Raw genomic sequence first — 21,326 nt, forward strand, 5'->3', positions numbered from 1 at the left:
TACTAGAACACCAGGCCTCATAAAACAGCTCCTCCAAAACTAATCATTCAGAATAGAGCCCTTGTAGGAGACAGATGGTGAGGGGAAAAAAGTAAAGGCATCACTCATCACTCCCTTCTCACCACCACCAATTCTTCTGTATCAGAGAAGAGGATCACCACTGTAGTGTTCAGTAAGGAAAAGATACTACAGCTCAGATCATTCAGTTGGGGTCTGTCCTTTGAATTTCCCTATATTCGGCTGTGCGAGTGTGATTCTACCCTAGCAGAATCCACTCTGCTAGGACACAATAGATTTTTTTTCTCCTTTTCCTGCTCTGAACTTTGAAGAAAGGAGATTCTCCAGTTCTAAAAGTATGGTGAAATCCCTCTGGAAAGAAAGTGAAATTGCTTGGCTGCAGATGCATGAATTGACCAGTAGATGGTACTGATAAGCAATACAATTAGTGGCTCTTACCCTACCCACCACTTTAGAAATGACTAAGCACAATGGTGTGCCATTGCCCCTAGCCACAGACCAGAATGCAAGTTGCTGCTGCAAGGGTGGCCCATTGCTAATAAGCCCTAGTGCCGACTTGTTTTCTGTAAATAGCAGGTATTTCTGAATGGACGGGCAGCCTGCCCCTGCCTGAATTTTTCAAGACATGTTCTCAGGGGCACTCCCACAAAATTAGAAGTTTCTCTTTTTAAATGGGGATTCTGCATGCAGGAGCATGGTCCTATACCCACTCAGTTTTCTATCTCCTACACAAGTTAACTCTTTTGGAAAGCAACCAGAGAGAAAGTCCCTGTATTCTCCTGGGGATAAGATGAGATTTCTTTGTGATGCTTTCTAAACTGTAGAGTATTTACAGACAAGGACAGACATGAGTCTCTCAGGAACATACATGCAAATAAGTCTGGAGTCAAAGGGTTAAATTCTATAATATATCTGAAGTACATGGTCAAAAACAATACATGTCAAAGGGTCACAAGAGCTGCCACCTCTAGTAAGTCAAAAGGACGTTAAATCTTCCCTGCTTTAGAGAAGGGAGAGGACAGTTTGTATCCAATTGCTTGGAAATAGGATCCTAGGCAACAGCCTCTCTTGAAAAAGCAAAGTGGTTTTGTTTTGTAAATTAAAGCAAATTCATTAGCATTCCCCTGGCATCCTGTTGCCTAGCAATTGGACATGAACTCTCCACTCCCTTTTCCAAACTAGAGAACGCATATCTTATTGCCAGCTTTTCAGCAGCCAGTTTTTTGGCTAAGATTTTTAAGATGGAAAGGGATGACCAGATCTTCACCCTGGCACATTTCATGTGGCTCACAGAGGAATACAAGGTGGGAACTAACACCCACAATAAAACCCCAGTTAAATGCTTTTCCACTTATGCCCTAAGTGAGCCAGTCTGACCAGCACAGACAATCCCATAATGTGCACAGCCTCTCTCATTCTTGACTGGTCAGCAATCAAACTAAACCAGACCATTTTAAGCATTTTTAAAGCATGGTCTTTAAGGCTAGGGATAGACATTACACAGAAACTGGTTTAAGTGATCTGAAACTGGTTTAAACTTGTAACAGAACAGATGTTCAATGCACATAAACCAGTCTGAAAATGGCTGAAACTGGTTTGAGATAAACCTGGTTGAATGTAGTATCAGATTTAACTAATTTGGCTCAAACCGGTTTATGCAATGTCTGTCCCAGACCCGTTGCTGGTTTAAGATAAATCAGACTCCCCCAGCATCCCGGCATGCTCTCTGACTGGGTGGCGCTCTCTGCTCCACAGTAGGCCTGGCCCCTCCCCTCTGCTCCCTGACTGCAAATCCGGAGAATGAGGGCTACTTCCCTGCCCCCTCCCCCTCACTACTCCCTGCTAAGCAGGAATTCCCCCCTCCCCTCTGCCTTGCTGAGGAGGAGTCTATGTATTAGCTAGCAGACCACATGCTGGCTAGGGTTGGTGCTGAATCAGCGGATAGCTGGTAATGTCCCTCTGTTGTTTTCTTAATGGGGTAATAAACACTGAGTTAGGGGTGACAAACTCTTATCAATTCCCTGCTGGGCTAATCAGAGCATCTTGCCGGGGCCTGGCCATGCCCCGCTCAGCTCAGTGCTGTGCAAGGGAAGGAAAGGCTGCTCTAGCCCCCTGGCTTCTAGCCTGAGCCACTGCAGGCATGTGCCTGAATTTCTGGGATGTCTGTCTGGTTACAAAACTGATTTAGCCTAGCCAGGTTAGACTAACCTGTAAAGATTGAATCAATTCAGGCTCAGGCTTTTTTGCAGAATTATCAGAATATCACACGATTAGGAAGCACAAATAAGAAGCTGGGATAATTAGAGATAAGTTTCATTCTGGCAATTAATGTAATTGCCCTGTAACAGACAAACCAGGAGGGTACCGGAAGAGAGAGAGTTTGTACTTTTTTTTTTTAATTATCTTTTCGCAAACTATGTTTAACCCACTACTATTAGCCTACAGGTTATTTTTAATAGTGCAAATGAGTACAATGTCTTGGTATCAATCAACAATTAATTCTACGACAGAAAAGATATGGACAAATTGGAGAGAATCCAGTGGAGGGTGACAAAATGGTGAGGGGGCTGGGGGACAAGACTTATGAAGAAACACTAAGGGAATTCGGCTTATTTAGTCTAGAAAAGAGGAGACTGAGAGGGGACTGAATAGCAGACTTCAACTACCTGAAGGGAGGTTCAAAAGAGGATGGAAGCAGACTATTCTCAGTGGTGGCAGATGACAGAACAAGGAGCAACAGTCTACCAAGTTGCAGCAAGGGAAGGTTAGGGTAGATATTAGGAAGAATTTTCTCACTAGGAGGGTAGTAAAACACTGGAACAGGTTACCCAGAGAGGTGGTGGAAGCTCCACCCTTGGAGGTTTTCAAAACCTGGATAGACAAAGCTTTGGCTGGAACAATCTAGTTGGGGATGGTCCTGCTTTAAGCAGGAAGTTCGACTAGATGACCTCCTGAGGTCCCTTCAAACCCTAACTTTTTATGATTCCATATAGGCAGCTTCTCGAGCTCTGTACTGATTAGGTAAACAAGAGAGTAGATACAAGAAGACCAAGAAGGTTCTCTGATAGTCCTCTCTCCTCAAAACAGCACTTCATATAGGAATTCCCAGCAATGTGAGCAACTGCTTCTGAAGCTGTACAATAACTCAAACTACCTCTTTTGATGGAGACAGTGTTTATTTGACTATGCACAGCCAGAAACTCCAATAGTGAAGAAAGATGAGCCAGACTATGTGAGACTTCTCTGTCCTGATCTTTACAGTTACCTAAAGCCTGCTTTGTGCCTCCCCAGTTTCAGACTAGCAACTGTCATAATCGCTGCTCAGTGAATGGCTGGACCTGTCAAATGTAATGCTTTATCTCCCCTCTGTGTTCTATCTTTATGTCTGAAGGAAAAACAAATCGGACCTGGTAGGTGCATCTACATGTGCCATTAGCATGGAGCAGTACACTCCAACACAATCACACCAGAGTTAATTGCTCCTAGACACTGCGTTTGAATGTGTGCCCAGGACTACAGCACATTGAGCTGGGTTGAAGCAGTCCTAACTGGCAGGGGCCCCAGGGGTTCAGCCAGCCTGAGGCTGCCCCAGCCTGGCTCATCATGCTGTAGAGGGGCTGACTGGAGTACAAGGGTGCTCCAGTGAGGAGCTAGACTGCAGGCAGCTCCTGCACTGAAGCCACCTTGTGCCCCAACCAGCTCTGTCACCGTCTACCCGTGCGTTGTGGCACGCTACAGATCTCCGCCATAGGACAGTACTTGTATTTGCACATACTAACTTGCAGTGGAGTTCATTAGTTTCCTGCAGCCTAATAGAGCCACATGTGTAGATGTTCGGACTTTACTACAGAGATAATTAGGCAGCTCTGCAGGAAATGTCTCATGTAGATGTGCCCCACAGTCTTGGGAATGGGAGGATTTCTGACTCCAAAATTAGGACTCATGAATTTGGGAACCTACTAAACACAATTAGGACTATACCTCCTTCCAACCATTACTACTGAATTAAAATCTACTAAGTCTATAGCAAAGTTGAAAGACAGTCACCGATATTACCTTTCCCAGCTTCCACAAGTTTCCCTGACTACATGGAAAATGCAGAAAACCCATGGATATCCACTGTTTCGGAAGTAGCATATGAGTACTTTCTGGAGCTGTTAGTTTCTTCAGGTTCCTTCAGCTATGCAAGCGCTCGTCACTATTTGCTACTTACATGATGCCAAAGAAGTATACAACGCTTGACAAAACATAATCAAACAAGATCACTACTGCAAACTCCTTACAGTTTAAAAGATAAGTACTACATAAAGAACAACCGGTAGGAAATAAGCAGGTAGAGCCACAGCAATGAAGGATGAGGTAAAATGGAGTTGAACAGGGAGACAGAGGTTGCCTGACACACAGAAGTAGAGAAACCATTTTACCACTAGGGTGTACAATAAAAAAAACAAATACTCTGAGTTGGGAATTGGAAAAGGGGTCAAAGGATTAATTCAAGAGAAGAGATTAAGCATATTGTAGAGTTCCAGAGCAAGTTTAGGAAGAAACAAAGACTTACAAGATCTGATAAGCCCACAACCTATGATAGGACACAGACATTTATCACAGTATAAGGTATCAATAATACTGAGATTTTGAAATAGATATTTTCTTTATGATTTTCCCACATGCTGCTTTCAGTTCTAAAACAGAGCCAAGAACTGGATGAAATGTAATCCAAGGGCAACACACCTAAAAATACTTTCAAGGGAAAAAAAGGTGGTGTGACTTGCAAAACCTAGGGTCTCAGACTTATTTAAATAAAAACCTCTGTTTTTTTCTATTATTTGCTTAATTAAATGTTCTCTTTATTATTATGTTTGCAAAATTATATCCAACTCTGTGCTTTGCAAAACTATAGAAACTTAACATGTTTCCACAAACTATTTCAGAAAGAACAATTTTCAGATAAATTTAGAGGCTTGGAAGTAAGTGACAAGTGCTTGACTGAATTCCAGTTCTTGGTGAATGGAAAACCGGCAGCTTCCTGTTACAAAATGTACCAACAGTTCATGCCTAATAATACACAGAGAGCCTAGCAATTTACAGGAGTTAAATATAAATGTTTCTAAAAATAATATTTAACTAGTTTATTTTTAGCCAGGTAAACTTCTCCAAGGAATGAATCAGTATGTGGTTGTGTTTCTACAATTCAGCCCTAGAAAAAAGAAAACTGATGTCAATGGGCTAAATTGTACTCTTACCCAAATGTAAGTCTGGCATATTTATATCAGTCATGGAAACAAAAGAAAGCAGAGCAAGGCCCTTGGGGTACTGACTTCAATGTAGCATCTCTTGATATCTATCAGAATAAAAGTGAAAACTTTGGCCAAAATGTAAGATGGCCAAAAACCAGAATGAAAAAAAATGGAGTAATGGAAAAGGTCATGTACCATTGAAGGTCCAACAGCTGAACTAGTCAAAATAGGATTTTCTTAAGGTCTCCTATGGTACTGTTTTCATATTATAAATTTAGGAAGTTTAACAACAAACTAATTGTTGATATCAATAAACCCAATTTGGCCCAATTTGGTAGAAAAAAACAGTAAAAGGCACCTATAGGCTAAGACCATTAAAATACTAAATCAATGTAAATGAGATATTATCTCACTTCCAGATTAATAATCTGGAGACTGAGTTTATGGAGTACACTAAGATGTTCAACAAACTGCTCACTAGCAAATAACTATGAATAAAACCAACTCTGGGTTCATAGAAGAGACTCAGTGTAGGATTTTTCAATCCAAAAAATCTGTAGTGTCTCTCACTTGGAATTGAGTGCTATTAACCCCTTCAACAAAATTAGGGGGAAGCAATAAATACTTCCAGTTCAGTTCTCTTCCATACAAAGATCACAAAAAAATTGAGTGATTGGGCATTTCAAACTTTATCAGAATAGAAAAATAGGACATTCTGAGGCCTCGTTCCTTCTGGTACCTTCTAGGTACCTATTATCTTGGTATGTAGGTGGTGAAAAGACAAAATCCTGTTTCATCAATTTCCTCCCTTAATTTAGTGACAAGTTTTACGTAAATTATTTTAAGTTTGATGTGCGTTTTCTAGAGTTGTATCAAAAGGTGATAGTCTTAGGGGTCTGAGACAATGGGAATATAAAAGAAACCAGCTATGCTCACAACTACAGCCTTTTTACCCCTGACCGTATCTACTGTGTGTGCCATTGTGATGTTTTTAATGGAAGCATTGGCTTATTTTTAATGGAAGCATTTTGTGGGAGAGCACAGGATGCTATTTTACCACAGTATCTATGCACTGGATTGGCAAGGTATTAGACTGCTAGGAGTACTTATATAGGATATCAGACTAGTCGGGTTGATGCTCTGGTACACGCAAAATGCTCCTTATTTCTGAGCTACCTCACCTTCACACACTCATTGTACACACATTAAAAGGATCTTATCCATCTGCAAACATTACTAGACTATGACGATCAGGTAACAGTGAAATGAAAGCAGAGATACAGCTAGAAAGATAAGGTACATGTGTAGATAAGTGGCTTATGAATTTAGTGCAAACAAGTATAAATTAGAAGGTATGAAGAGTAAATGAATTAGAAAAAGCAAAAATCATTCTTTTAAGCAAAGACATTTTATAGATTATAGAATGAGTAAAAGATCTAAGAAACCCTTAAAATCTGCCAGAACAATGTACCCTGCAGGTAGAAAGACAGACAGTACACTGAGGTGTACAAGCAGGCAAAGAGAGCAACAACTAAGAGGAAATTATTCTTGGAAACAATTGCTGGATTTGAGCACAGCGGCTCCATATAGATCAGAATAAGCCTTGTAGTACACAAGAATGGCTAACACAGTAAGTAGCAAAGACTGCAATAAATGCTAGGGACAACACAAATGCTATAGGACTTTAGTCATGGGGAAAAATAGAGTAGGCAGGGGGAAAAATAGAAAACAGGTGCTTTCAGGGCAGTGAGAATACAAAAAGAGCATGGTGGGCTCCACATTAGCTGTTACCACACAGGAAAAGGATCTGGGAGTTATTGTGGACAGTTCGCTAAAAACATTGTCTCAGTGCTCAGCAGCCATCAGAAAGGCAAAACCAAATGTTAGGAATTATTAAGAGGGGAATTGTAAACAAAATGGAAAGTATCATTATGGTCCCTTATAAATCCATGGTGCATTCACACCTTGAATACTGTGCCCAGTTCTGGTCCCCACACCTCAGAAAGGTTATAGAACAACTAGAGAAGGGCACCAAGGATAAACAGTGGTATGGAGGGGCTTCCATATGAAAAGAGACCAAAGAGGCTAGGCCTATTCAGTTTAGAAAGGAGATGCTTCAGGGGGAGGTTTACAAATTACTAAATGGTGAAGAGAAATTAAATAAGGATATATTATTTACTATTTACAATACAAGAACCACGGGGGTCACAAAATGAAAAGAGGTAGTAAGTTTAAGACTAAAAAAGGAAGTTCTTTTTCACACATTATATCATTAAAGTGTGGGACTCATTGCCACCAGATTAATCTAAACATAGATCTTAGAAAAGGCCTTAAAAATTATGTTTGCACAAAGTTTTTATTACAATGTGCACATTTTTGGGTTTTTTTAAAGGGAACATTTCCTTGACCAGAAAATCCATCTCTCTACTGCAGGAATTAATATTGAGATGGATTACAGCAATCTGTGTGTTTCTGACATTAATATATATTGGCTAGTGCTTTTCTTAAGAATGTTTTTCTTTAAACAACATTTTTTTCTGGAAAATGAAATATAATTGCACATCCATAGAATATAATGTGCCTTCTATATTTTCAGGCTGAACACTGAAGATGGAGCCAATGACTGTTTTACAAAAGCAAAGGTGAAGAGAATTAAAAATTGATTGGTGCAAATGCTTTATATGCCAAGAAGAGTATGGTAAACGTAGTGAAAAAACAGGAGAAAGCACATCAGGCAACAGAACAAGGTCTGCATCACCTCCTGGAATCTGCATCCAAACAGAAGAAATATAATGTTCATCGATTCATCAATACATTGGACCAGATACAGTCTATGAACATGGAGGCAGATGCATGTCATATTCTTTATCATGCAACATATTATGGCCAGTTCATAAATGCAGACCACATTAAGAGACTGGAAAAGAAGTATGAGAAAGATACCAGTGCTGCAGCTGCAAGACCATCAACTGCATATGCATATTCTGCATCAAGTTCCCAAGAGCCACAAAGCAGTTACTTGTCTAGAAGTGCCATTGCTGCGATCTCTTGGGGAAAACGTATCTTTTGTCAAGAGGAGAAGACTTATAAAAAATTGAGGCAAGTTCATACATTCAATACTTCAAATATAACTTGCAAAGAAGGATGCTACTCTCCAATGCCGTTTACCTGCTGCAGGTGATCTCATTGCTTTTGAAAGGAAATATCATCTCCAGCGCTACTCAGAGTTGTTGAGAAAGTGTCAGAAGACTGTTGATGTGGAAACTAACAGTTTAGCCAGATTCAAAAAGAGATTGGATAAAAAGGACATCAGCACCTACTAAGCGTGGGTGTTAAGGGTACAGCCTCTGAATCAGAACTTCCTAGACCTTAAATACTAGAGGCTGTAAGTGAGAGAGGAGCAGTGATTGAGAAAACAACCCTGGTTGTACCCAGTTCACATTCCCTTTTAGCATCGGCTGTCTGTCACTGTGTGACTGGAGACTGGGCAAGATGGACCTATAGTCTGACCCAGTAAATGGCAATTCTTAAACTCTTATGTTCATATACATAAGCTTATTTAATTGAATTAAACCAGAAAGAGTAAAAGATGCTCCAGTGGTCGAGGAATAACCAGGGGGTGGAGAGACCTGAGCTCAACTCCATGCTCACCATAGACAGACTTCCCACAGGACCTTCAGCCAGTCTTTTTTACCCTCTCCATGTCTCAGTTCTGTTTGTGTAAAATGAGGATACTAGGCCACCCTACCTCCAAGAAGTACTGCAAGGATAAATGTATTAAAGGTACTGAAACATGAAGATACTACGGTAATAGAGTCCTAGAAATAGCACAAATAGATGGAAAGTGGAATGTAAAAAGAGATGTTTATCTCAAGAGATTAAAAAAAACCACTCACCACAGGCTTAAATCTTCCCCACAAGTCAAAAGGTAAAATTCAATTGAATTCAATGGGTGTAAAGTTAAGCAACATTAGGTGCTTTTTGAAATCCCAATCTGGGTATTTCCACACAAGAGAATGGTTTTGCTGAGGGCAGTATATGTTTATGGTAACCTGCTGAATTACTGGCATTTTGAAGGCCTGCCTCAATTTTACTGCAATCACAATGGAAGTCATGATGAGTACTTTCTTCATCATCCCTATAATAGATAGAGAACTAGCAGTGACTGAAAATGGAACTGGACATTGAGAGCAAGGGGCATTTTGTGGTTTCTAAAGACAACAAAAGAAGTATATGAGTTCAGCTCTTTGTAAATCTTTCAGCTTCAATATAAATGCCCAAGACCTTTGCACTTGGCAATAAATCATTAATATGCCTTCTGCTAATCACTGTAAAAAGTAATTATTAATTGTTTTCTTGGTTTCTTTGTGGTGACAAATAATTCCTGGAGTATTACATTGTAATTTGGTATTCATTAACATGTACTTATTCAAGTGCTATCAAAATTGTTAGCATAAGCACAATTAAGGTACAGTTTGGCTAGGAATATATAACAGCTTCTATTTATTGGTTCTCTTTGTGACCAAAGTTAGTGGGAAATCTCTCAGAAAGAAAATAATAATGATAATTTTGCCTGGTGTTTCAAGAAAGTATTTAAGTGTATGTCTAACTTTAATGATGTGAGTGGTTGCATCGAAGTCAGTGCTTTTAAGCTAAATGTGTGCTTAAATAAATCGGAGTTGTTATTTCTTGGTTATTTTTACACCAAAGCTGGCAATTTCTCTAGAAAAAGTCTGGCAATAATATTTCTTTTCTAATTAGTTTTCTTTTTTCATTTTACACACAGTAAAAAAATATTGATTTTTTGTTTCCTCCAAAGCAGTCACCTCCATTGTGTCTGATTCTGTTTCTAAGCATTACTCATTATGCTTGTCTCAGCATAGTGTTAGTGCTAACTGTGGCCCAAACCTATCATCAGGTATATCCAGGCAATTTAACTAGCATCACTGAGATGCTTATGCACATATTTAAGTTCAAAATTTGATCTCAATACAAAGATTTCCTTAATTTTTGCTATTCTACAAGATGACTATATTGTGACAGTGGAAAGTGTCACACACAACAATGGCTGTTTTTATAAATATGTATTGGAGATTAATTTCTCATTGACAAAATTTCTTCTCTTTATCAAGTTTTTTGATCAGTGAGAAGATGATGTGGAGCTATACATTGACTTTGATAAAATTACTAAAGAAACATTATAATAAGCAATAGTGTCTGAACTATAAATGTTCATGTGGGATGGTAATGGCTAAAGAACTAAGGCACCTGAGACCAAGGGACTAAACTAGCTTTGCTCACCAGCAAAGAGAGCTAGACTTTGAAAGCCTGTGACAAATACATCATTACTGGTAGAAAGCAGCAGATCACCAACACTGCTGGTGGTTCCTCTTCTGCCAGAACCTGTGAGGCCTCTATCCAAGACCTTCTGGGAATGTGGTCTGCATGTTACTGTCTTAGCAAATGAAACAACTGGGTATGTGTTGAGCTGCAGAAGAAGATAGGGTCCGATGGAAAACACCAGGATATCCAAGCATAATCAGTGATTTCTGGGTCTGAGGAAGCTAGGGCTAGACTATAACAGGGGCATCGGGGGAGGGAGAAGAACTAGATGCTCCACAGGGAGAGACTGTCATTTGGATACCTTGGGCACCAGACAGTGCTTCAATCCATGCTCAGGTCCCCCATCCACTACAATCAACCACTTCCGTGCATTCATAAAGAAGGACTGGACTGGAATGTGCAGGAAAAAAGAACTGATGCCTCAAGGCCACTATCTGCAACAAAATGAGTCAAAGGGTGGTGGTGATTGGAGACTCCCTTCTGATAAAGATAGAAGCCTCCATCTGCCAACATGACCCAAAAGCTCAGGAGGAAGGCTGCATACAGGAAACATAAATTCATGTCATTGCAGACAGGTTGCCAAGACTCATCTGGCCCTCTGAATGCTATCCCATACTGCTCACCTATGCGGATTTTTATCAGTACTGTCAGGTATCAGAAGCAGCTATAAGGCTGTAAGGAACACAAGTCAAGCTGGTCTTCTCATGAGTCTTTCCAATGGAGGGCAAAGGTCCAGGAAGAGATAGACACATCTAAAGGCAAATACTTGACAGCACAGCACACAGATGGAATCAAAGTATATTGCACCTGTTAGACAAATAAGTGGTTTTAAGCATCTAAGTGTGATTATATTCCACCATGCCTTTGAAAAACTGTTACTACAAAAAGGGGGTGGGTCCTCCTTCCTGTTTTTTGTGACTCAGTTGCAAAGGTCATGTGATGGTGTGTTACAAAAATAGATACATTAGTGGATTTTCATGAACTTGAACAGGTAAGAATAGTATCTAGTTCAGGGTATCCGTCTACAAAAGAGCTTTGGTCTCCTTGACCTCATCTCATGAAAGAAGGGTCCTGGACAGAGACAGAGGCGATGAGACAAAGAAATGGAAGAATACGCTAGGACACTTGACTCGCCAACCTAGTGAGGAGGGATTTAAGTGGGTCTTAACTGGAACATATATAAGAGCAAAACTTGTTCTCTTGGGAAGGAATTCTTAAGGAAAACAGAGTTCAGAATACCTGGAAGTACTAAAATGCACAATGAAAAATTAAGTTAACAAGGAAGAGAGATGGGAAACATAGTAAAAGAACAGTATGGCTGTATCAGGAGCACTTTAATGACCTGAAAATCAAAAAGAAATCACAAAAAAATTAAAACAAGGACATAGAGCTAAGCATGAATATACAAAAATAGCACAGAAATCAAGCTTATTACTCCAGAATATTTATGGACATATTTTTCACTTGCTGTTTATATCTAGCTTATTTTAAGCATCACAACTTCACTTGTGTTCTAAACTGCAGAAAGAAAGCAAATGAGGGTAAGCAAATGAGGGTATATTTCTATGTGCCTTTTCCACATGCTGACTAGCCACTCTCCTTACTTTTGTGTACTTTATTCCATGATCAATCTCATAATATTGAGCATGGGATTTTATACCTGCTTCATAACATGGTGGAAAAATATGCCCCTTGAAGAGGTAGGGGGCTAGATTTCTGCATTGTCTCCATTCAGCACAAAAAGAGATTAGAGCTGTTCAGGGGATGTTAGCAGCCTCTGGGCAGGATCTCTCATAGTTGCGGGCTGGATCTGGCCTGTCAATCACTTTCTTCCAGCCCATGGTGCCCCCAATGACTTGCACCCCCTCCATCCTAGCCACCCATGCGTACAACCCCCAAACATACCCTACTGGACTTTGCTCCCACCCTCTTGGGCAGAAGGGCTTAGCCCAGCCAGCAGCTTCTGGGCGAGACTCTTGCTCGCTCAGGGCAGCAGATAGGGAGTGGAGTTGCAGCATATGTTTTAGCATATGATTTGAGTTTTTTCTGGTTCTAAGATGGCAACCCCCCGTCCCAAAAGGAGTATGGGGGAGGGGGAGAGGACAGCAAGGAGAGGGACTTGTGGTGGCAAAGGTCAGGAGCTTGGGGGCAGGACTTCTGGTCCCATGTGGTGACCAGGGGGCAGGGCAACTGTCAAGGGGCAGGGTACCTATGCAGTCCCCAACAGTTTGCAAAACTTATTAAGCAGTCCTCTGCCCAAACTAATTGCCTGCCCCTGTTCTATCTTGTATTATTTTATCTTCTCTTCAGCCTTTTGAGTCAGAAGTCATAGGCAAAATGGCAGAATCAGAGAGACAAAGGTGCAAACTGAATTACCAATAAACAAAGGACATAAAAGGCAATAAGAAAAATATTCTATAAATATAACAGAAAAACAAAAAAGATGAAGGTCCATTGCTTAATGGGAAAGGAGAGTAATAAATGACACAGAAGGCTGAAATGTTTAATATCTTTTTTTGGTTCAGACTCCACGAAAAAAGGTTATTTTTGAATATATGTTTCACACACTTTTAACTAGCAGCTTTGAACACAAGCCAGAAAGGAACGGGGGACAGGTTAAAAAATATTTAGTTAAGTTAGATGTATTCAAGTCAGCAAAGCCTGATAAAATTTACACTAGAGTATTTAAGGAACTAGCTGAAGTAATCTCTGAACCATTAGCAATTATTTTTGAGAAGTCACTAAGGATAGGTGATATCTCAGAGGACTGAAGATGGGAAAATCTAGTACCTATATTTTAACAAAGGGAAAAAAAGAAGAAGCAGGGAATTATAAGACAATCAGCCTAACTTTTAAAAAATGTTGGAATAAATTGTTTAATAAGAGATTTATATACCCCAAGAGAATGAAAAGAAACATCCAGCAGGGAGAAGTCAAGAAGAAATTATGTCAAACCAATCCACTTTCTTTATTTTCATGGGGAAACCTCCATAATAGGTAAGAAACAAGAGAAGTGATAAATCTTGATATTGCTAAGTCTCTTGACACAGATTCACATGGAATTCTTGGAAGCAAGCCAAAAAATAAGGTCTACTTTAACAGTAGGTGTACAACTGACTCCAAAAAATGCATATGAAAGGGTAGTTACCTGTGCCTACCTGTCAAGGTAGAAGGATATAGTAAGTTCATACTTAGAAAACATAGTAAGACTACTTCAGTTGTCTGTCCTGGGTCCAGTACTAGTCAATAGTTCCATTAGTTGATTTGGAGGATGGAACAGAGAGTACACTTACAAAATCCGAGGGTGACAGAACCCGGGAAGGAACTACAACAATACAGAGAACAGGATTAGAATTCAAAACCATCTTGATAAATTGGATGAAAGTATTTCAGTAAGATTAAGCATATCTTTCTTGAATTTCCTGTACTACACTTAAGAAGGAAAAAATTAACTGTGGAAAAGCAAAACAGAGTATTGCACAAAAGGGTACAGGGATTACAATGAAGAAGAAACTGAATATGAACGAACAAGGTGATGTTGCTACAAAAAGGCGAAACTCGTTCTGTGGTGTAATAACAGTAGTGTCTATGTAAAATATTGGTGGCTCTTCTTGGCATTGGATGAACCCCAAATGAAGTACTGTGTTCAGTTTTGAACACTTTGAAGACAGTTCAGGGAGCAAAAAGAATAAGAGTTTTATAAATCCCATGGGGGAAACATTTTTAAATTGTATTTGTAAAGTCCAGAAAAGGGCAGATTAAGGGAAATCATGATGGGAGTCTTCAAACATGTAAAAGAGAGGCAGTTCACCTATTCTTCATGTTTACCCTTGGTTTGCAACAAGAGAAGCTATTGAAATACAAACATATTTAAGCACTGGAACAAGCTATTTTGGGTTGTTGAAGAGTCATTGAATGGACTTGATCTTGAACCTTAGTTCTGACTCAGAGCAACAGGGTGGACTAAATGACCTTGTCTGATCCTTGCCAACCCTATTTTTTTGTGATTACTGTGATTTATCAGACAATGGCAGATAGGTACTTCATATGTTCTCTCCATAGAATTAAGAGAGGACAACACAAGAGCAAAATAATTAAATCGAGAGCCATATTTTATAGCTAACTAGTATTCCTAAACAGTACAACAAAGTTATAACATGTTGAGTCAACATTTGTTTCCTCAGTCTCATTACAGAACATTTGACATACTGTCTGTACCTGCAGTACCCCCAAAATAATTTAAATCCACAGAGATTTCCATCTTAAGACGCTAGTAAAAACAGCAGTTCCTAAAATACAAATGAATCTTTACACAATAACTAGTGAATGCCATTCTGTATATGACAGATCCCTATCTTGCTATCTGTTACATGGAAGTTTCTGTGGTAACACAGTTAAATATTTCCAAAACAGTGCTCTCTATATATGGGTAGAATTTATGGGTTGGTGTTTCAAATTGGACAATTTAGGTATCAGTTCAAAAGGACAGAACCATTGTTCATTCTGCAACAAATTCAACATAGAAACATGATTGGAATGTACAAATCAGTGAAAATACAAAGCCACTGCTGTGGGGCATCAATTTACAGTGTCAAGGTAAGTGAGTTTTGGAGCTTTCTTTGGAAGGTGCCTCTAAAATGCACTAAACATTGCTTTTCTAAAGTGTGGGATTTTAAACAATATCTTTAAACAACACCTTCCTTTATATGACATTAATTATGGGTAAAACTGGGAAGCAGATGATATTATCCCCATTTTGCACATATGATAATGAAGGCAAACAGAATAAGGCCAAAATATTCAAAAGTGGCCACTGATTTTATGTTCCCCCTTGAAATGCCTTGATTTTCAGATTTTTGGCATATGACACAAAATAAGGTCTGCTGTGCATATTGGGTTCAATGTGCACCTGCTTTCTGGTAGTAAAAGCTGGGGAAATGGGCATAATTATATAGATCTTTTTCCAAACCTCTTGGCTGCTTCAATATATCCTCCTCAATGGCCCAATCAAAACACCTATGGAGCTGTAACTCCTCAGTGCTGTCAGGGCGGGAAAATTCCATAGCTAGCTTCCTCCTGGTGTTCTCCATCTGTCATGGCTTTGCTCAGTGTACTAGCAACCTCCTGAGTATAGGGTGACTGAACAAATTTGCTTAAGTGGAAGGATAAGGGGGTTAGTCTGGGAGTGTGGAAACCTGTCTCCCTGCATCTTCATGCAAGTTTCCTGTGTGGCCCTAGACAAGTCACATACAGCAGTGGTCAGCAACCTTTTTTAAAGCTGCAGGTCAAAATGATCCAGTTTGGGGCAGAGGCAGGTAAATGGGTGGATGCCCAGCTGTCACCCCTGTGTTTCCACTTGGCATCATAGGGAAAGTGTCTGCTGCTGCTTCTTCTTTCTATGGCAGTGACCACAACCAAATCCCTGTGCTGCTGAATGCCGCCAAAGCCCCATGTCTATGGGCTGCATCAAATGTTTTTTCAGGCCAGATCCAGGCTACGGACTGTAGATTGATGATCTCTGACTAGATCCACAGAAAGACTTAGCTATCCTCAGTGGACTTAGGTAGATTTTAGATACTGAAAACCAAAATTCTTAGCCTTAAAATTCTCACTTGGGTGCTGACTAATCATGTAAAAACCTGAGACCCAGTCTACATTATGAGGCTGTTGAGACTATAGTTTTGCCAAAACAGCTGTAATGCTGGAGCTCTCTAATGGAAACATGGTGGTAGAAACTTCTGCTTTTCTACCTGCCTGAACAACAGAATCTCTATAATTCTGACAAAATGGATTGGGAAAGGAGATTTCTGGCACAGCTATGTCAGTGGGCGATCATGACAAAACATGTAGACTAAGCCTAGGTTTTTGCCACCAAAGCTCCTTAGGCAGTTAGGGCATTTATAAACATGCTCCTGGAGGCAGAGGAGGTGCTTTAATTAGTGAGCTACGCTAATTAAAAGCACCCAAGCATCACGTGTATCAGCATCTCCACGCTGAAAAATGGAGGCAGGGTGCTTTGAACTAAAACTCATTGAACGAGCTGTAGTTTAAACAGGCCTACTGCCATTTTTCAGCGTGGGGATGTTGATACACATGACATTGGAGGCTGATGGATAGCGTTAATCTCTGTGTTCCAGCAGACTCGATTAATTGAGTCTACCCCAACACACTGGATTTACAGCAGGTCAGAGCAACCTCGCTGCACGTCTACAGAAGTCCTTCATGTTCCGCTTCTGGGCATGGCCAAAAGTGTCTCAATCTTGACATGACTGAGCAGCTTGTTGCATATTTCATGTGAATCTCCTATTGGGAAACAAGCAAGATCCTTTAATGTTCCTAAAAGACCTAACCCAGTAAGTATGCTCTAATTTGGGAAAAGATTCAAGGCTGTAAATCCCATCTACAGGTCGGCATCTAAGAGGGGAAGATTTAGACACATCCTTCTCTTCAGTGGTTCATAAAGGCTGACTTAAGCTGCTCCCTGATCAGCATGCCAGGATATCATAAACCCCATTCTGAGACCTATGTATTATACAGAGATTTAAGACATCTATCTCAGAGCTGTGCATTCCAGGCTGGAGGCCAAAAGTTAGGTGGTGTGATGCTTAGCTCTGTGAATATGACCCCTAATCTCTTTGTTTTAGTTCCCAGTAATGAAAGAAGTTATTATTTAAGACACTCCCTTACTTGGAAGACATCAGGGGTTGGGAATTGAGAGATGGTCCCCTCAGTTGGTAAGATAGTTGGAGACACTAGTGATTAGTTGGTCATTTGGTTAGGGTGATTAGTTGGTAAGAGATAGACAGAGGATCCACAGAGGTTGCTTACTGCTCAAAGACTAAAGTTGTTGTCTTTCTCATTCATTGTACAGTATGCCTGTATTTATTCAACCCGATTATCATCCTTACATTCCCTGTCTCAAAAAATGATGACAGCGGAACTCTCCTACCTCACCGTGGTGCATTTATTAAGGATTACAAGGTGCTCCAGTACTACAGTAATGGGGGCAATGAGTACCTACGATACACATATAGCCATGGATATGGCTGTTCATGCTGGATCTGGGAACATTCTAGAGATCTTTACTTCTGGTGTGATGCTGAAGAGTCAATATCCTCTGTACCTGAATGCAGCTTCAGGTTTCTTGGAGGATAATGCTCATGCTGATGACATGCCATCTGGTCGGAACAACCTGTATAGTGGGGGAGATCCCTGAGTATAAACCACCACTCTGAATTAGTACCGAGGGGCAACAGCCCTCTAGGAACCAGAGTGGGAAGAACAAGCAGAGCATAAAAGATGTGTGATTAGCAGAGATCGAGCCAAATGAATCTCAATATTAATTATACAGGGACCATTCCTAAAATGTACTAGCCATCTGATGAGATTTCCTGCTGCGCCAATAACAGCACATGTTCAGCATGTTTTTCACTGAATATGACAATAAATTATCCAAAAATCAATAAGGACTGCCTTTTTTGCCCAAATTGTACCCTGTTAGAATATATAATTCAGTCTCAAGTAACTTTCCACAGCATGATATAAAAAAAGAGGCATTTAGCCTCACATCTGTATTAGGGTTAAAAACATACTGTTCTCTTCTACATGTATGCTGCATGATATGAGCAGCCCCTTTGTGCCTAATTTATTATTTTAAATAGGAAGTGATATATAAATAATAATCATTTATGCAGGACTGAAAAATCATATGCAGAAACCAAGGTGCGTCTCAGACAGAGAAAGAAAAACATATGCTGAGATTCTGATGACATTTCAGGTTTAGAAGGAAAAACTGAAGTATAAAAAGAAATAGCATTTGTCTCTCCTGTAAGTGCATGCTATCTGATGCAAAGGTCAGTGGGCTTATTATCACCACCTTCACATCAGCAGTAGCTAGTCTCCTTTTTTTGCTTTCACTCCCTCAGGAACTGGTACAGTTAGCTTAGTCTGATCTGACTGGCCTGATACGTTACCCTGTCTATAAGCAAAGAGAGTGCATCATACCCTAAAATACAGGGCAGGAGGCCAAATGCAGCAGCTATGCTATTGCTAAGGAGGAGGCTACAGACTGCAAAATCTAGGTGGCTGGGATGACCCAGGATTCCTGGAGGGGGAAAAAATTAATAAATAAAAAGCAAAGATCTTCCAAGTCGACACCGATGCAGCTGTACTGCCTTCTGCCAGGTTCAGATGCCTGTGAAGGCAAGTACATCCTAACGTGAAGGGCTGTTTTCAAAATATAATCACACTGCTACACAGCAACCTCTATGTAATAATCAGTTCAGTTTGCTGCAGTAGACCATCTGCTTTGCTTGTGCTGTAGTATGCTAACACACACTATCTGCTTACACTGCTATTGAGCATATTGGGGCATCAGCAGCACATAGGCAATCTGATCCATGCTGAAAATGTTAGTGAGCTGACTAAAATTAAATGAGCTGAGGAACGTAATTTCTTCTCTCCATACAGAAAGCAACATACTTGGAGAACAACAGAGATGTGTATTCAAGTAAATTGCATATTACAAATAAGAGTTGTATCTATGATTCACACACAGTATAAAGATAGAAAATTCCACTTGACATGAATTTCCTAGATAAGACTATTGCAGTCAGCTGTACTATCTGACAGTGATACCATACTGTCTGTATGTAGCAGTTCACTGCCCCCAAAAAACCTCCCAATCCTCCCCCAAATGAACACAAATACAAAACACATAGAAATACCCAGTACTCTAAGACACATACTATCAAAATTACAAAATACACCCATTGATTCCACCATCACAGTTCAACACATAATGCAGAACACACCCACCACAATTACCACCACCAAAAATACAAAGCATGCACCCCAAAACCAACATCCTACCACCTCCCACACACAACCCCGCAAAATACAAATAACACTCACTACATAAGCTAGCACAAATACAAAGCAAACGACCTCCCAACCCCATGCCCCACCAACAAAAAAAGACAAAATCAGCCCTTTACCAAACCTTGTGCTCTCGGAAATGCACAACCTCCCAGCCACCCCAAAAACACCCCATTAATACACACAAACATATCCCTCTACCACCACCATCTGCTACTCAACCAAAATGCCACCCCCAAAAATTCTATAATGCTCCAAAGAAAAAGCATCCTCCCATATTCCCCTCATGCCCCTTTTTCTAACCTGCATATCAAATCCATTTTCTACAGGGCTATTCTTCCTTGGTGGGAGTCCATCTCCTGCATTCTCATGTCCAGGAGGAGACTTGAGGGGTATCTGGCTGGAATAGGATGGCTTGGTGACCTCCACCTTGTTCCCAAACTTCAGGTAACAGGGCTGAGGAATGGTCCTGGCCGTCGGCACATGTAGGATGGGAGCAGCGCTGTGTACAGGTTTAGGTAGTCCTGATTTCATTTTGGAGGCTACCAGGATGGCTGGCATTTTCTCTTTCTGCTTTCCTAACACGTTTCTGTGAGCAGCAGCAACAGTAGTAGCAGCAGCAGCAGCAGCCAGGGAGACAGAAAAGACACGTTTGGGAAGCTGCTATGCTCAGGCAGCCCTGCTTAGGTCTGGATGCTTCAAAAACTGCTTATCAAATACAAGAATGAAAGAAAAAGACACTGTTTAGCTTAAAATACCTCCCAGCGTCTTGTCAGCCTTCCACCTGTTTCCTCTATTTTCTTTTTTAAATTCTTAACCACTGTCTTCCTTCCTTTCCTCTTCTATTGCTACTGCTATTTAACTTGTTCTTTCCTTTCACTAGCTGACTCCTATAATTTTCTTCCTTGCAATAGGAGACTTTTACTTCATTATCTTGTCACCGCATCTCCAAAGTGAGGCAGCCTTTTGGAATAAAAAAAAGGACCTGCTGCAGTATATGCCTCCTGTTCTGTGCCTCTGTGTGTGTGTGTGCGCGCGAGTGCGTGCTAGAGACACAGAGAAAGGCAGAGAGAGCAGGCAGGATTTCCAGCTTAAGATGTCTTTTCTTCAGTCTTAGCCAAGAAGCAGATGTAGCTCAGTGTGTTAATGACTGATGCCCTTGGATATGAGCCTTAGAGAATCAAGCTTCTTAGTCTTAATATCTGTGAGCAAGACAATGATGCTGAAGCAGAAGGAGAAATGTCCATGGATGACATTTAAATGATAATAAAAAAAGAATGCCAGTTGTAACAAAATTCCCTGGCTCCTCCAGTGCTGATCATCAAACCTTGAGGAAAAATTCAGCTGTCAAAGAGGAGGGAAAGCAGCCACCACCTCATTTTAAACATCAGCCCTGAAACAGGTTTCAGCACTGAACTGCTAAAATACCGTGTGTGTTCGAGGCAGCCTGCTGCTCCTACACCAAAGAAGGCTACAGAGATTAGCTGGTGGAGGAGAAGGTTGCAATCTGACAGTACAGTAAAACAGTGCGGCCCCCTGATTGGTCCTCTGGACTCAAATCAGAAACAAAATATCTCTGCAAAAGAGGAGTGGCTTCAACTGGCAGGAAACTCCATGACTGTGCTCAAGTACAAAGCAGGATCTGTAACAGCTCTGCTGCAGCACTTACTGCACTTCACTAACAGCAAGGATGCGTTACAGGCTGCACAGAGGGAGTTTCCTACCCATTTAGAGAGAAAAAAAAAAGCATAAACATTTTCAAATTAAAAGCACATGACGCTGAATCATTACTCAGTTTTTACTCACTCTTCAACCAGGAAAACAACCACTGGAACTATCAACGGGAATTGG

The 21,326-nt window shown here is 40.5% G+C and overlaps 1 protein-coding gene across 1 annotated transcript in view; it reads right to left on the reverse strand.

Moving 5' to 3' along the window:
* NAV2 (neuron navigator 2) overlaps window positions 1–20,902 on the reverse strand; it is a 417,342-nt gene extending 396,440 nt beyond the window's left edge. Inside the window, exon 1 of the mRNA XM_059722729.1 lies at window positions 19,779–20,902. Coding sequence (XP_059578712.1) covers window positions 19,779–20,036 — 258 coding nt within the window. The 5' untranslated portion in view covers window positions 20,037–20,902. The remainder of the gene's footprint in view (window positions 1–19,778) is intronic.
* Between the last annotated feature and the right edge of the window lie 424 nt (window positions 20,903–21,326).

This window comes from Alligator mississippiensis, chromosome 2, assembly GCF_030867095.1.
Source record: "Alligator mississippiensis isolate rAllMis1 chromosome 2, rAllMis1, whole genome shotgun sequence".
NCBI lineage: Eukaryota > Metazoa > Chordata > Crocodylia > Alligatoridae > Alligator > Alligator mississippiensis.